The 18,369-nt window shown below is 39.6% G+C and overlaps 1 protein-coding gene across 1 annotated transcript in view; it reads left to right on the forward strand.

Annotated features, from left to right (window-relative positions):
• Positions 1 to 11,087: 11,087 nt before the first annotated feature.
• Rnf17 (ring finger protein 17) overlaps positions 11,088 to 18,369 on the forward strand; it is a 121,495-nt gene continuing 114,213 nt past the window's right edge. Inside the window, exons 1-2 of the mRNA XM_021203685.1 lie at positions 11,088 to 11,215; positions 14,226 to 14,320. Of these exons, the coding sequence (XP_021059344.1) occupies positions 11,092 to 11,215; positions 14,226 to 14,320 (219 nt within the window). The 5' untranslated portion in view covers positions 11,088 to 11,091. The remainder of the gene's footprint in view (positions 11,216 to 14,225; positions 14,321 to 18,369) is intronic.

The following is an 18,369-nucleotide window of genomic DNA, read 5'->3' on the forward strand; positions in this document are numbered from 1 at the left end:
AATATTTGGAAGTGAGTGCTACTGTTTGGGACTGTCCTCTCTGAGCCCCCATCTTTGGGAGTTGAGCTGGGCAGGCCATTAAGATCATCCCAGCTGGGCTTGTTGACCATTTACACTTCCTCATAGAGGAAGAAAGAGGGTCACAGGACCCTAGCCAGAGTATGAGCTGCTCCATACGACCCACTATTTGCAACTCTCTCACCTAGTTGCATGGAGCTTGTGGGCTCAGGGAGGGACTAGAGCATATGAGCTGGGGAAGACAAGGAAGAGAGGCTCCATCTATAAGGCTATGGGATAGCCATCATTCCTGCCGAGTAAAGACTTTTTAGTGCAACCTTTTGAGGAAGAAGCCACCACACTCATGTAGGTAATCTCTTATGTACAATCTATAGGGAAACCCAATAAAAATCATTGGTTCCTTGGAGTGAACTTGGGTGGAATCACACATAGGTTTGCCATTGCAACCTTAAAAGGAGAGGTAGAAGTTGCCATGTATCCCCCCCGAGAAGGAATTTTAGCAATAGGGGTCATCACTAAAGTTTATAGAAATAGACTAGAATGTTCAGTGTGTATTGTGTGTCAAGCTACAGTAATGCTGCCCTCCTGGTGATTAATCTTACAGAGTTCATCTCTATCGGTAGTTCAGTGACCTGGAAACACTTTGCAGGGTTTTGAACATCGTGAGAATGGCCTGGATCCAGTCCTGAGAAAGCAGCTGGTGCTTTCTAAGCTTCAGCTAACAGAACCTGTCTTCCTCTTTTCCCTGCCAGATCACCTGAGTGCTCTGGGCTGAGACACCGGCAGCTTTTAGTTCTACAGGGGCCAATAGGAAACAGCAAGCAAAGTGACACAAAGCTTAAGACTTAATGTGGTAGGATCAAGTGGGAAAGGATTCAGATTTGAAATACACGTTCATTTATTTTTATTTTTGTCTTTAAAAGTCTTCGTCTTATCTTTAAATAATTAACAATGCCATTGATTATTTTCATATATATTTATCAAAATGAAATTAAGAAATTAAAAGAATTGATATTTTTAGTTTCAGTGTGTGTGTGTGTGTGTGTGTGTGTGTGTGTGTGTGTTGTGCTAGTGTGCTAGTGTGGTGGTACATATATGCCTGAGGACCATTGGAGTGTCATTCTCTGGAATCCATCTACTTCCTTTGAGGCAGGCCCTCTCACTGGCTTGGACTAAGGTAGTAATGAGTCTCCTTTGGCAGCAATACTAGAAATCTACCTGTCTCCTCCTCGGTAGCACTGAGATTACAAGCACATGCTCCCACGCCCGGGATTTTATAGAGATTTTATACAGTCAAACTATGTCCTCATGCTTGGGAGGAAACTGCTTTACTGACTGAGCTATCTCCCCCAAAGCATTGCCAAAGCTTCTGATGCACATTGCCAAATTCGTACTTAGACAAACTACCAATTCATAGTAATGATCTATCTACCTACCTACCTACCTACCTACCTACCTATCTATACACACACACACACACACACACACACACACACATACACACACACCTGCTTCTCCAGTGAAGGGGCACAAGAAAATGAAAGAATTTGTAAGAAAGGTTTGAAATTAAATGGTATTACAAGGCACAGACCCTATTGGAATGGGGTCAGGGCATAAGCCTGTTTACATGACTCAGGGGGGAAGTAAGAAGTAGCCCATGTATCAGGAGCAGAGAGAATTCTGGGTAGGGACAGATGGACCAATCCTGGAGAACAACCACAGGACCGCATCTGAGATGGAGAAACGAGAAGCACCTCAGCCAGGGTCTCTAAGATCATGTGACAGGTTGGAGCTTCATGAAAACAAACTGATGAAGTTGACTCACAGAGGTGGCTCGCAATCCAGGCGACTTGTTTCAATCACTTTGGCTCTTGGTGGACTAGGACTGGGTGAGCTCCACAGTGACCCAGTCTCTTGAGAGAGACCCCCTCTCTCTGGAAAAGCCAGTTCTTCCTCCTCTGCATATCAGGCAACATTCCTGGATTCTAGATAAGCTTGTGCTCTGAGAGTCCTTTCAACCGGTTAGAACAACTAACTGCCTCATTCCTTCTCCAAATTACGAGATTAAATAAAGCTTTTAATACCTGTTTGCTTTATATGATCTTACCCTTAAAAAAAACAAAAACCAAAAAACCAAAAAACAAAAACCAAAAAAAATTCCTTTACAATGAAAGGGGAGAGCAAGCCATGATTTGTTCTCCGAGAGCCTCTCTACAGAATGCTGCTGGCCAGGCTTGACCTGCGTGCTCTGCAGTTCATTTTCTGTTAGGCGGCATTGTTTCTTAGATGCTGATTTTTCTGCTTCAGACCAGTTCTCTCAACGGGCTCCTTTCACTCAGAACCCCATTCCTACCTTCTGATCTCTCCACTGACATATTGGGCCCAGAGTAAGGGCTTTTATCCCCTCAGTTCAAAGGTTCTAATAGAAGTGTAAGGGGGAAGCCTACATGTGTTAAGTGAATTGAGCTCCCCCCCAACCCCCGCAAACCAGTCAGTGTGAAGGTAAATCAAGATATTGTTGAGCACAGCATTTCAGTTAAAAACTTACCAGGGTTACTTTCTTTGGTATTTGTTTATATTTTTGTGTTTTCAAAATGGGGTTTTTTGTCTCAGTTTCATCTTTTCAATAAAGCAAGTGCCAGCTGAGGCATACAGCCCCATGCTTGCCAGTGTGATATCCCACAGAGGAGAAATGAAGGAAAGAAAAGCCACGCTTGCCAGGAAGTTGTCAATCAAGGACAGGATGTAGCACAGGCAGCAAGAGATACAACGTGGCATGAGTGATTAGGGAGACTTCCTGTCAGGCAGGGGATATGACAGGAGATGTCAGGCACAAGGAGATAGCGCTTCAGTATCAAGGCTGAATGTGGAAAAAGGTCAAGGGTCACAGTAGAGTTCCTCTAAGCCAGTTCCTTCCAAGCCAAAGTATTGTTAGGCAGAAATTTATGACCTGAGCACAGCATACCAACTGCTTGTCCCTGGGGAGGGTGCAGTGTCTGCTTACAGACACACAACAGAGACAGACAAAAGATCCCCGCAAGGAGGTAACTCTAGTCACCACATCAAGGACCATAGCAAAGAAGCACAGAAAGTCACCTCACGTGGGAAAAGGTGATGTGAAAGACTGTCAGGACAGGGCTACCAGCAATAGACACAAAGAGGCAGGTCTAAGCTACAGACATGTTTGCACACCATGTCTATTGCTGCCCTACTTACTGTAAGGCAATGGAATCGGCCTAAATGTCCATCAACAGATGAGTGAATAATGCAAATGTGGTACATATTCCCAACATAATTGTATTTAAACTCAAATAATATTATTTGGGAAGATAGATAGAATTGCAAAATATTATTTATGAGATAACTCAGACTCAGGAAGATAAACACTGCATGTCCTCTCTCATATTTGGATCCTAGCTTCCTTCTGTGTGTGTGTGTGTGTGTGTGTGTGTGTGTGTGTGTGTATGTGTGTGTAAAGGTGATCAGGACTTAAAGACAGGTCATAGAACACACGTGATATAACTCCTGGGAGAGTACAAGCAAGAAGAAGGACAGGAAGATGGTTGGGGCAGAGGACTGGGTAGTGGAGGGAAGATCAATGAGCAGACCATATGGTATTCTGTAAGGAAATTTGTTACTTGATAATTTTAAGTTTTAAAAATTTAAATTAATGAGAGATAAAAATAGAAATAATAATTTTTAATGGAGCTGCTATAGGGTGGCAGCTATTAGAAGAACTTGCATGGAACATTTTCTCTGGGTATAAGATGAAGTTCAGGTAGTAAAACATAAAAAGACAGGTACAAGCATAAGTGTGAGGATAATAAAGAGGAAAGACTGATCAAAGGAGGAGTCAGAATGGGGGCGGAGTCAGAATGGGGGCGGAGTCAATGGGGGAGGAGTCAGAATGGGGGGAGGAACACAAGAAGAGGTTTGTGGTTGGTTTTTTTCTGGTCCCTATCTTTGGGAACGTGCCTCAAAAAAACTATTAAGCCATGTGAAACAAAGACTGACAGAAGAGAGCCTTACCGAGTGCTGGAATGAAGTATGCCAGCGAGGACAGAGCTAACTGTAGGGAAAGTGGAATGGTAGAGCTGGAGACTCAAGAGCAGACATCACTGAACAGTACAGGATTGAGACAGGGTATTAAGGCACTGTTTTCATGAAAATGAGATAGGTCGATAAAGACAGGAATGGGTGTTTTTAGAAAAGTTTTGTCAATCCAAGTATGTTTTATTTGCCTTTAAGATAAAAAGGAGGAGGTGGGAGGAGATGAGAAGAGAACTACTAGGAAAGGAAAACAAAGGCAATAAATAAATAAATAAATAAAATACAAACCCATTTCCCAGGCTGGAGGTGCAGCTTAGTGATCAGACCCTTGCCTGGCCTGCTTGAGGCACTTGCTTCAATGCTGACAACAACAACAACAACAACGACAACAACAAACACACACACACACACACACACACACACACACCAACCCTTTGGCCTTGGGAAGACAGAGTAGTGAACCTGATCATGCTGTGACATGGCCACCTCACCCTTAGTCACACGTTTCTATAAGACTTCTCCCTGCAAGTCTGAAGGAATCTTTTATAATGTCATCTTCTCTTTGTAGCTATAATCACAGTTGAGGCCAGCTCTGTCATACTCTAGTGCTGGGAGGGAAGGATGGCATTTGCAACAAAACTAGCAGACACAGACACCAGGAAACAGTATGAGCACAGGGCAGTGACGTGTTTTTACTCTTTCATGGTGATGTACAGTCTTCGCTTCATGGAAAAGGGCAGGTGGGAGAAGCAGCAGGTGTGAATTGCACTGTGGATGTGTACTACACTGCAGGCGTGGACTGTGCTTTGGGTGTGCACTGCACTGAGGGTGTGCACTGCATTGAGGGTGTGCACTGCCCTGCGAGTGTGCACTGCAGGCATTAAGTAGTGCTTCAGTAGTAACACTGCAACAACACAGATGAGGTTGTGAATCCTCATAGCAGGACGGCATGCACATTCGTGAAGTGCTCCAGATTTTTAACCTATACAACTTTTATTTCTTATTGATTGACAAAAATAAATTTAATTTTTTAAAAACAATAGAAAAGAGGTAAACCCCAAATGTATCCTTTCTTGCTCGTATACAACAGAGAAGGTTCATGGCCTGGACTTAGATAGATTCCACCTTTCTGAGGTTTCCTAACGGTAATAATTTGCCTCGTTGTAAACAACCCCAGTCAGCTAGGAAACATGAGACAACCATTAGTAGATGGATCCTTTGAAATGAAGGGAGCTAAAAAAAAAAAAAAAAAACTGATTGTGGACTATAGAAATGTAAAGCCATGAGATTTGAACTTTGTAACACAGGCCTCTTTCAGAGCAGAACACAGGCTGATGTCATCTAGCACCAGGACATCTACTAAAGGACAGTATTCAAGCTTTGTTTCTAGCTCTAGAGCCAGAACCTCAGGGTTTCAAGCATCTGTAACATGGATTCTGTAACAAGCACACCAATGCCATCATCCTTTGGTGGCCACAGTCAGGCTTGAGGTGTTCTTGTGTTTCCAACCCATTTCCACCCATTTACCCTGATGGTGACAGGCAGGAGGTTTCCCCCGAGAAAATAAATTGCAGAAGGGACTACAGAGACAGCAATGTTAGAGTTCTGCAGGGATATGAGAAAGAGCATGCGTGGATGCCAGCACTTTGCTGCCCTGAAAATGGCTCACAGGGGCATGGAATGGCTCACAGGGGCATGGAATAGCTCACAGGGGTATGCATGTCCTAGGGACTTGCAAGATCACTTCCCCAGGTTTTGGCTGGAACTCTCCAGAGCTCAGTGTGAGTGACAGTTTCTTAAGGAGGGGGAATATAGCCCTGGCTATCTTCATTAACTCAGCATAAAAGCAAGGTGCATGCAAACAAACAAACAACAACAACAAAAAATTTCTAACTCTTCTCCACGGCAGCTATGTTATCCAGTCACTTATCCACAGCATCTCTTGTAATTCCCTAAGTGGAACTTTCTGGAAGTAAAAATAAAAATAAGAAAAAAGACAGAAAGAAAGAAAGAAAGAAAGAAAGAAAGAAAGAAAGAAAGAAAGAAAGAAAGAAAGAAAGAACACTGAACAGTTTGGAGATCAGAATACCCAGGGCTTTTAGCTTCACTACCCTAAACAAAAAAGGTTACCTGGAAAAGGTCCGGGGATTCCTATAGGTTCTTCCTATTCCACTGCCTTTTCGTTTTTAAGAAAGAAAAGCCTATCATTTCTGGGAAAAGTTGGATATTCTACCTTTTGCCAGTGTATACGTTAAATAGCCTGTAATTGTGTCCACTTATAGTATTTCTTTGAGAATTTCATGCATTCAAGCTTGTACCTTTTCATAGCACTCCCCTCCAGAGAGGAAGTAGCAACTGCAGATACTAGGAGTCCAGTGCCATCTGGTGCATTTTGTTGGTGTGTTCTCCCTACTGCTTACCACCTGGGGGTGCATAGAAACTCTGTAAGTATAGCAATAGTATTAAATTGACATGAAGTATATGCTGCATATTTATTTTTTTATTATTTTCTTTATTTACATTTCAAATGCTATCCCGAAAGTTTCCTATACCCCTCCCCCCACCTCTGCTCCCCTACCCACCCACTCCCACTACTTGGCCCAGGGCTTGCCTTGTATGCTGCATATTTATAATGATATGTTACTCCTGATATTTTAGTAAAACATGGTAAACACCAAGTTGTATTACAGACCAAACCAAACACCGAAGGTGAAGTGCTATTATGGGATTAATCTCTCTCAGGCTGTCTCCCCGCAGTCCCTCTGGAGTGTGTGTGTGTGTCTGTACTTTGAGTTTGCGTTATACCAATATATAAATTAAAATTAAATTAATTTTAAATAAATAAATTAAAATTCTAAACCCTTCCTGTTCAAATTATTGTGTTCTTATAGTTTGCTTCTGTTTTGTTTTTGTTTTGTTTGTTTGTTTGTTTGTTTGTTTTAAAGACAGGATCTTGCTATGTAGCTCTGACTGTCCTGGAACTCAACATATAGACCGGGTTGGCCAGAAACTCACCTCCTCGGTGCTAGGACAAAGGCATCCACCACAACAACCAATTTACCTTCTGTGTTTTTGTTGTTGGCATTTTCCTACTCATCTAAGAAAACACCAAAAAATATAACTGGATTTTTAAAGTGAAGGCAATGAAACTAATGCGAGATACCTATCTAATAAATATGTCATGGAATGTGGAATAAATGATAAAAGGTAATAAAATGAATATTTATCGTGAGAGAATTTTTAAACAAAAAACAGAAATCTTATTGAAAATAACACAGAAAACTAAAGCATCTCTAAATAAAAGAAATAAACAGAATTCTGAAAAGTCACAGCCCAGACTAATATATTATTGATGGAATCTAGAATAAAGAAAAATTCTCCTATATCTATAAGAACAAAGCAGCCCAAGAGATGAGATTTCAAAAGCCAAAATGAACCATAAATGTGAGTAGACGGTATCAGTGTCATTGATCACTTGAAAAAGGCAAGCAAATACTACCAAGTAACCTTATGATCATTGAATTATTTTTATTAAAAATAAAAAGCCAAATGGCTGCTGACCCAAGCATTTTCATGGCAGGATCTACCATAATTGGAGCAAGCAGGTGGACTGGAAGGCAGAGAAAGTTGTCAATTTTGTGTGCCCTTTCCTTCAAACAAACTCTCTCCTGGTAATCTAGAATAGTCACTTGTCTCTGGATGGGTTTAGAATTTGAATAATCTTTGAGTAATCCAGGATTAAGAGGCCAGGGAAGAAGGAAGAGGGAGGGAAAGGAGAAGCAGAGACATAGAGACAGAGACAGAGACAGAGACAGAGACAGAGACAGAGACAGAGAAAGAGTTTGTGGAGGATCAAGGTTGGTGGCATACACCGGTGATTTCAGCAGAAGATAGAAGTAAAGGCTGCAGTTCTGTAGGGAAAGACCTTCTCTACAGCTCTGCTCTGAGAGGTATCCTGGCAGTCAGGAGTCAAGGAAAACCACAAACCACACCACACAACAAACCTCACATGAGAGATTTAATGTGAGGGAAAACCCCAGGAAGGTAGCTGCTTCTGCTGGGGTGAGAAGCAGCAGAGAACTGGGCAGAACACAGGGTTTGTGTGGGGTTTCTTGGGGGTAGGGGTGGGGTCGGGGGTGGAGCTTTCCAGGGCGACCTGATATTGGGGCAAGTTCAGGGATTGGTGGGTTCTGTTTCTTGGTCCTGGTCTTGGACTTGGGGGTCAAGTCAAGGTCAGAGTGTTCTTTCCTTGGCCCTTTCACCCTACTGTACAGGCAAGAAAAGCATGAGTAGGGAATCAGCCTGAGAGCTATTGCAAGTTCTAGGCCAGCCTGAGATATATTGTAACACCCATATCAACAAACAAACAAACAAGTGATCTTAAATACACAATACCTTGGGGCACCAGGAGGAAAAAGTAATAAAACTTTGAGAAATGAATTTTTAGCAGAAGCCTCACAAGATTCCAACATAAGAACTTCCAAACACAAAATTACAGTCCAATACAAAATAAGTCATTGTGCATGAAAATCAGCAAAAAATAACAATTTATAGAATTAAATTCCTCAATGGAAAAGAATTTAAAGGATATAGTATAAAATGTGTTCAAAATAGTAAGAAGGGACTAGAGAGAAGGATCGACAGGTTAGAGTACATACTGACCTTGAAGAGGATTGGGTATTGGGTTACAGCACCCACGTGGTGGCTAAGTCCTGATTTATCTAAGATTGTTCAACTTCTGAGATTACCAAGGGCATAATTCTTTGCACCATGCTTGATGATACTCAGAAGGCCACTGAGATTCAGAAGTACCACTGTACAGTATCACTTCAGATATTCATATTTTGGACAAAATGAATCTCTAAGCAATGGGATTGCTACTATTCAAACTATACTACTATAGAGTGTGTGTATATAGTGGCATGTGCCTGTTGCTCCAGCAACTCTGGAAGCTCAAATGAGAGATCACCTGAGTGATGCCATCCTGGGAAAGATAGATAGACGCTGACTCAAAAATCAAAAGGCAAAATCAGACTAATACTACATACTGACAACCTACAAAGGCTGAAAAGACATGAGTTGATAAAGAGGAAGGGGTGGGTACTTCAGATGAGGAAAGATGAAACTTTTTTAAAGGTAAGAGTAATCAACATATTACATAAGATTACTGGCATGATTAGTATTAGGAAGCAACTTAAGTTCCATCATGAGTCAGTAAAAAATATGGAATGGGAGAATAGGAACAGATTTTTTTCATGTTTATTTTTTTATCTCAGTATTTTTTTATTAGGTATTTCCTTCATTTATATTTCAAATGCTATCCCCTTTCCTAGTTTCCTCTCGGAAAGTCCCCTATACCCTCCCCCTGCCCTGCTACCGAAACCTCCCTACTCCTGCTTCCTGGCCCTGGCATTCCCCTGTACTAGGGCATAGAACCTTCACAGGACCAAGGGCCTCTCCTCCCATTGATGGCCGACTAGGCCATCCTCTGCTACATATGCAGCTAGAGACACGAGCTCTAGGGGAACTAGTTAGTTCATATTGTTGTTCCTCCTATAGGGTTGCAGACTCCTTCAGCTCCTTGGGTACTTTCTCTAGTTCCTTCATTGGGGACCCTATGTTTTTAAACATTCATCTTTCCTCCTAAAGGTAACAAGGCATAAGAATTTTTCAGTGGAATCATGCTTTTAAACTTTTTACAAACCATTCCATTATAAAATTTCTCAATTAGTAAAAGTCTGCTTATTTTCATACCTGAAAACGTTATTTACTATTTTCAAAAGGCAGTCTGAAAAGAAAAAAAAAAAGCAGTAATTAAGAAGTGGATGACACACCTTTAGATTCTGAGGTAGTTTACTTTTACAATGTTTCAATATACATACACTGAATTCATGGTACAAAATTGTTTTACAAACAAAAACAAACCAAAAAAACCCTATAAAAATGTCAATTTCTGTTCTAAGAGGTGTGTGCCTCTGAGTACAATTTTTTCAAAAACATGCAAGCACATATACAATATAGAGCAGGAAAGAGAAACAATATGGATGGGCTTTATTCTTAACAGCTGAGTTGGACCTGCCACCTTCAGGTGCTTCTTCTGAAATAGTCCTGTCTCTCAGCTGCCAGATTCTTTCATTCTTTGTTCACAAAGCCACTCTGGTGCTTTCCTGATTAAAGGGCAAAGTCCAATATTCAGAATGCTTCAAAATTCTTCAACCTCCACCCTCTCCCACCAAAATCCCATATGAAGGAAACTAGTACACTTTCTGAATGATTCATAAATTAATTCCTTAGCAGCTGTATCTCCCTGCTAAAAGTTTCTCCTTGAGTTCTTTCTCCCCAGGATTCTTATTCCCTGTTCATCCCTATAGTACTAGTGGGGTTTTAGGGTCTAGGGAAAATCTTGCAATGTCTAGGAAGACTTTTCATACCACTGTAAACCATACTGACTCCGTGTGTTCACAAAATTCTAGCTATGTCTCTCAAACAGAAATCTATTAGTTTGCAAATTCTTAGCATCCTCGATGTCTCCCAGGATAGTGACTTGTAGATGAGGCTCAGTCACTGTTAGTAACGAGCATCCCTTTGTTTGGAATTGGATCTTTCACAGGGTAGCCACAGTTGATATCAAGTAATGACAGAGACTGATGCCCTGACCCAGAACAGACGGAGACCGGGCCTTCTTTGTTCTAAAGGCCTGATACTTGAGGTCCCCCTGGCCCAGTGATGTAAGTCGTAATACACAAAATGCAAATTCGAGTTGATGAAAGGTGTAACGTGGTGGCTCCTGGGTAAGACTTCAAAAGTAAACTCGCGGCCTCTTTCAGGAACACAGGCCTCCAGGATAAAAGCCCAGCACCGAAGCCAGAGCAACCTGGGGTTGGGGGATGGGGAGTGGGGTGGGGCCTAGTCTCTCTGCCTCCTGATTGGCTACCTATGGTCACCAGAGTACTGTGATTGGTCCTTGCCGCGAGGGCTGCTGGGACTTGCACGTGCTGCGGCCCCTCAGTGCTGAGAGGAGCAATGGCGGCAGAGGCTTCGTCGGCCGGGCTGGCTTCCTGTCACCTAGTGGAGAGTAAGAGTGGAGCGCAGGGTGCTTCGGGGTGCCAGTGCACTCAGTGTGGAAGGAAGGTGTCCGTTGTCTCCGGTGAGGAGCCTGGGGCTGGCTGGGTGGCCCTGTGGGAGGGTGTGTGACCCCGGCCATGGCTTCGGGTTTGTGCGCGGTTGGGCCCTCCAAGGTTCTCTCCACACACCCAGGAAGATGGAGACAGAGATGTGAGGCGGACGGTTAGCTCTGACAAGTCTCTGGAGTGTCGTTTCCCATACTTCCCTAAGTTGATAGGCTCATGAAACGGCAGGTAAGGAAGTAGGGTACTCATTAACTGGAGTCACACTCCTCAACCACAACATTTGAATTTATTCCTCCTTCGGTTCAAAAAAGAAAGAGAGAGACAGAGAGACAGAAAATCTCATGATGTAGTGATCAAGAAGAAATAAAACTTGATTTTCCTGGGTAGTTTTTTTCAGTTTTTCTTGTAGGAATAGACTGAAAAGCTTTTAGATGAAAAAAAAAAAAAAAAAAAGGCCCAATTTACCTTAAAGCGCTGCTGGAGAAACTATAGTTCCTTTTGTGAATCTTGGGATATTGTTTTTGTCTTCTGAGGAGGTAGTACGGAGTTTTTGCCTCCTTTCACTGTGTCCTCACAGAGGTCATTTACAATCTTCAAAATGATTTTTCTTTTCTTTTTCCCTGTTTTCTTTCCTCTTGTTTGTTTATTTGTTTGGTTTGGTTCTTCGAGACAGGGTTTCTCTATGTAGCCTTGGCTGTACTGGAACTCTAGACCAGGCTGGCATCGAACTCTGAGATCTGCCTACCTGCCTGCCTGCCCGCCTGACTCTGCTTCCCAAATGCTGGGATTAAAGCCATGTGCTACCACCGCCCGGCTACAAAATGAATTTTTAAGTTCAGGTTATTTTAATGTAACTTGAGTACTTTAGATAATTTTAACAGGTGTGTGTTATTGAATCAAAACTCCTGAAATGACTGAAAAGTCTTATTCTTTTACCTGTTTAATGTTTATACTTTAAACAGGTGGTCAGTGGGATTTTTCAAGATGGACACCATTTAGGAGACAGAACCTTCCATAGAGAAAACTAGTTGTATTTTCAATGGGGAACATCATCTCTCTGGAGGTGTTTGGTTTGCACTGCTAGGCAAACTAGCTGCCCTTGGTCCAGCCTCCTAAGTAGTTGAGATTGCAGCCTTGTACCTTTAGGCCTGGCCGTATTTGGAGTTTAGATCACTGTTTCTGTTAGGTAGAAAATGCCCATTTTAAAATGAAAAATATTAAAAAAAAAAAAAAAAAAAAGGTTCTTGAGCATAACCTTATAAAGTCAGTGGTTTGTCTGTGCATTTATAGTATAAAATATAGTTACTTAACTGAAGAATTAGTTAATGCTTTGTAAGCTGAAGTGTGCTACAGGTCAGCTTGTACAATATCAGAAATTTTATTAAAACAGTTGAAACTTTTTATTGACTTAGTAATATTAGCCCTGAAATTTAACCAAATTTGTACCAAATTTCAGTTTGCTGAAAAATTAAAATATTCTTCTAAGAAGTTAAATTAATGAAATTATTATAATTTAGCAAGAATCCTATAAATGTGTTCTAGCAAAACATTACTAACTTTAGTTTTCTTTAAAAAAAACAACAACTTTGTTTTGGTGTATAAGAGTGTTTTGCCTGCATGTATATCTATGCACCCATGTGTGCCTGGTGCCTGAGGAAAAAGCTGCCACCTGTTTGTAACCTTATGGGAAGGCAGAAACTAATAACTCTCTGGGGTTTACTTGCCAGCCATCCTAGCCTATTTGACATGTTCCAGGCCAGTTGATGACCCTCAAAAAACAAAGTGGACTACTTCTGAGGAATAGAACTCAAGGTTGTCCTATAGCCTCTATATACTCAAGGTTGTCCCATAGCCTCTACATGTACACACATGTGAATATTCATGCACACATTAACAAAAATAAGATAGCACTCTATTTTAAAGTTATATAATTTTTAAAAGTTTATTATGTTAAGCTTCAAAGTCTACTTAGTACATTTAAATATTTTTAAAAATATTTAATATATTTTGTGTGTGTGTATGTTGATACATGCATTTGAAAGCCAGAAGAAGGGCTGGTGAGATGGCTCAGTGGGTAAGAGCACCCGACTGCTCTTCTGAAGGTCTGGAGTTCAAATCCCAGCAACCACATGGTGGCTCACAACCATCTGTAACAAGATCGGATGCCNTCTTCTGGAGTGTCTGAAGACAGCTACAGTGTACTTACATATAATAAATAAATAAATCTTTAAAAAAAGAAAGAAAGAAAGAAAGAAAGAAAGAAAGCCAGAAGAAAACTTGCAGGAGTCCATATTCTTCTGTTTTGTAGGTTCTGGGAATAAAAGTCAGGTCACCAGGCTTAGCAGCAAACACCCTCACCCAGTGAACCATCTTGCTGGGTCACATTCAAATCTTGATACTATATTTTCAACCAAGGTTATGGTACTTTTCACAAATGCTAGATTTGCAAAAATAATCTTAATGTGGATCATAACATGTGGTTTCTACCCTGTTTTCCATGCTTGCTAACATTTTAGATTACTGTGAGAAAATTCTTACCGGTGTTTCATTTCAGCCTAACCCTCTCAAAAGATAGACAATACAGGGTAGTATTGTCAAACAGAATGGAGATTGTATTTGGAAACAGAAAGTTGGAGTCCAGATTAAACATTTTAATTAGCCAAATTACCAGCATGTTTTCCTATTTGTAGATTGGACACAATATTTGCAGCCAATTAGACATATTTACAAAGGTCAAATGAAATATGTCAGAGCACTTTGTATGATTGTAAGATATGGCAGATTTATAGTTGTATAGGTTCAAAACTGTCTGGATTCATGCAAACATATAGCACTGCATGATTTTGCTTCCTGATTTATCTCCCTCCTTTTGACCTCCTAAATGTTGTTTAATAAATCAGCCAATCTAACTGAACTAGGGATCTTTTTATATATAATAGAATACCTTTTTAATTTGCCCTTTGATGGCTAACTATTCCCCAATTCTACAAATTGTAGACATTTTTATTGGTGAAATTTCATCAATAGGTCACCACCTCAAGTTTCCATGTGGACATGCCTTTTGTGAGCTGTGCCTGTTAGCACCTCAAGAATATACCACAAGTAAATGCACTGACTGTGAGGTAAGTTTTCTAATCTTTATTTTTGAATATACCCACATGTTATAGGTTAAAATGTTAGACAAAATGTAGAAATAGAAACTTTTAATATAGCTATTTAATCTCTGACTAAAGAAGCATTAACAGAAGATAAAAGTTTCCATGGGCTAGGAAGATGCATCTTCAGGTAGAAGCACTTGGAGTGAAAACCTGAAAACCTGAGCTTGGGTCCCAAAAACCCACATAAAAGCCAGATGAGAGCTTCTCCTCTGACTACCACACTCATGCAATGGTATATGTACATCCTCACTCAGAGATGTGTACACATGTACACAGGACATAACATTAAATAAAGAGAAAACCTTTCTATCCATTTTAGAATTCTTCAAAGTGATAAAGAAGATTAAAGTAATAGATATTGCTCACATGTTTTGATTCTTAGAAGACATTGGTGGAAAATTACCTCTTTTTATTTATATCAATGTAATACATGCCTTTTAAAAACCCTTCCACATTTTCTGTGCCAAAGCCATACAACAAATATGGGACTCTTTTTTTTTTCTCTTCATCTCTGTATTGAGAGCTGATGTTTGTAGAAACATTGTACTATAAAAGGACAGAAAAGCAAAACAAATGTCAAATGTTAATATTTATCCCAGAGGTACTATGTTTATAACAATTCAACTAGGGCTAAAATCTTTCAGCCCTTAAGAGCGAAAACAAATCAGTGTTTTACATTTACAATAAATACTAATATAAATACAGTTTGATTTCTATAATATGTTCTACAAAGTTGACTGTAAGATTCTGTAAACTTAGTATTTCACTGGAGAGATGGATTGGATTTATATCCATTGGATTATAATAGTTATATTATTACCATATATCCTGGCAGGGTGGTACATGGAGGAGTAAGGTATAAATGGGGTTTTTGTTTTTATTAGCCTTACCTGAACTTTTACATTCACAAGATAGAAATAATGCTGGCTTTTTTAAAAATGTGATTTTAAAAATCACAGCTAAATGATGTAAAAAGTACTAGGCAAACTTCCAGGGCATTAAAATAACCTTTCATTATTTAGTTGTAGAGTCATTCATTGCCTTTCAGGTTATATACAGTACAACTATATATGCTGACATTTGTGAAAGCTTTAATTATAACAGAAAACCTGCTGTTTTGTTTATCTTGGAATTACAAGTGATGCCCTTTATTGTAGGTATTCCTATACCTTTGATCTCTGACATGAGTTTTTCATATGTGGAGGTTATATGTTTGAAGACAAAGAAAATCCCTCATACCCTGTGATTATGGTAGTAGATTGTGACAGATTCAGTCTTGTGGTGGAGGAAGCATACGTGGAGCAAAAGAGAAGCAGCTGGGATCATCTCTGCCATTGTCCCCTTTATTCTAATGTTTAACAGTAACCTTTTCCTTTTTTTTTTTTTAAGCAAGTGATATGTGTATTCTTAGGATTTTGAATAACATCATAGTATTTAGAATGTATTTACAAATAATGGCTCTGATTTTAGGGTTGTGATAAATTGACTTTATAACATTTTTGAGTAGTTTTATTGTTACTTTGAGAACAATATGAACTGCTCCTCTTTTCCTCTGCAACTGCATCCCTAACACCTAGTGATCAAGTTTATCTTCAGATTTTTGAGATATCCTAGATCATCCCTACTTAATGCATGAGTTCTTCAGAATTCCTGGAATTGGTACTTATTCCTTTTATTTTGATACCTAAGACTTACTGGGGATAATGTTTAGAGAGAATGGAAAAATCTACTCTAAATTAGTGAACAATCTGAATTGAAGAAATGTGGTTTATTGCTTTGGAATTGTATCTGTGCTTTTAAAATTGAGATTTTTGTTTTGTTTTCAAGACAGGGTTTCTCTGTGTAGCCCTGGCTGTCCTGGAACTCACTCTGTAGTCCAGGCTGGCCTCGAACTCAGAAATTCACCTGCCTCTGCCTCCTGTGCTGAAATTAAAGGCATGTGCCACCACTGCCCGACTAAAATTGAGATTTTTTTTAATACTTGTTTTTGTAGATAGCTAATAGTTATAATTGTACATAGAGGTCAAGTGCTGTTTACTTAAAATTTAATCCAAAAACTGTTCATCCACAATTAATAGGTATTATTTTGTTCTTCTGGATTTAGGTGAATATGAACTTATATTTGTATTTCCCAATTTTATGGTTTTTACCTATATCCACATTTGTTTTTGATTGGTACTAATTGTTAATAATAATCACTATGTGATTTTTAATAACAAAGAGATAAGGTTTTGTACTGAGATAGACTCATACAGGTAGCACTCTAGAAATTCTGCCTTTTTCTTCGCCTTTAGACTACTTTCAAAATATGTCCATTCAAGGTAAAAAGATAAATCATCCAAATAAAGAGATAATTATTAAAATGTCATGTGATTAAAAATGTCACTATATAAACATTTCAGATAGAGTTGGTTGTAATGGTACATGTACACCTTGAATTCCAGCAGTCTGGAGACAAAGGCAGACTCATGTGAGTTTAAGGCCAGCCAGGTGTATAGTGAGTTTAGGATATCCAGGCTATATAGTGAAACCTTGTCTCAAAAAAGTAAACTAATTAGATAATATTTTGAACCAGAAAGCCTTGTTAGATATCGCTGGAATGAGACCCATAGAAGAAATATAAAATTGACTTGTTGGTAATCAAGTGGGGAGAAAAAAGATAAGGAAGTAGATGAATGATATTGGAAAAGAGGGAGGACACCAGGAAGAGGGAAGATAGGAAGAGTAATGAGATGTGTGTCTGATCAGGGTACATAATATGCATATATGAAAATGTCACAGTGGAATCATAGTTTTGCATAATTAGTATACACTACTAATAAAAGATAGTCACTTTTTATTTATGAGCAAGAAAAGTAACATAAATAAAATGTAAATGGGTGGTAGGGGCTGGAGAGATGGCTCAGCCATTAAGAGCATTTGTTCTTGTAGAGGACCCAGGTTAAATTCCCAGCACTCACATTGTGACTCAAAACCATTTGTAACTCCAGTTTCAGGGGATCAAATGTCCTCCTCTGGCCTCCATAGATACCAGGCACAAACATGTACATAGACATACATGTAGGCAAAACAATCATATATACATTTATTTACTAGTACATATTAAATATATGCATTTTAAGTTAGAAATCTTTATACAATTTTAAGTGACATCTTGCATCATTGTATTTAACATTTTTGCATACTTTCTAGGAGAAATGTTCTCTATCAAGTCTGATTCTGGTTATAGTAACCTCTTACTAAAAAAATGATACGCTAAAAGATGATCAACTAGAGATATAATTTCATAATTAACCATAAATTAAGATTTTAGCTCTCAATTTTGAGAATATGCCTTAAAATCTCATTCAGTTCAGTGTGGTTTGTTAACAGTAACATTTTTCTCCCCCAACTAAGCGAATAATACATAGGTAGCACGTTTTACTTAGAGCCTTGGAAGAGGGCCTGGAGAGATGGCTTAGCAGTTATTGGCACATACTGTTCTTACAGTATTCAGCTGCCCATGTTGGGCAGCACAGTCATCTGTAATGCCAACTGGAGGGGGATTCAATGCCCCTGTCTTTCATAGGTACCTGAAGTTGCATGTACACATACCAAATGTACATAATTTTTAAAAATAAAAATAAATTGTTGAATAATAAAACTTTATTAAAACATACTCTGTACTGGCTAGCTGACACAGCTGGAGTTATCACAGAGAAAGGAGCTTTAGTTGGGAAAATGCCTCCATGAGATCCAGCTGTGGAGCATTTTCTCAATTAGTGATCAAGGGGGAGAGGCCCCTTGTGGGTGGTGCCATCTCTGGGCTGGTAGTCTTAGCCAGGGGAAGCAAGCCAGTAAAGAACATCCATCCATGGCCTCTGCTTCAGCTCCTACTTTCTGACCTGCTTGAGTTCCAGTCCTGACTTCCTTGGTGATGAACAGCAGTATGGAAGTGTAAGCTGAATAAACCCTTTCCTCCTCAACTTGCTTCTTGGTCATGATGTTTGTGCAGGAATAAAAACCCTGACTAA

The sequence above is a fragment of the Mus pahari genome, chromosome 8 (genome assembly GCF_900095145.1).
Source record: "Mus pahari chromosome 8, PAHARI_EIJ_v1.1, whole genome shotgun sequence".
Taxonomy (NCBI): domain Eukaryota; kingdom Metazoa; phylum Chordata; class Mammalia; order Rodentia; family Muridae; genus Mus; species Mus pahari.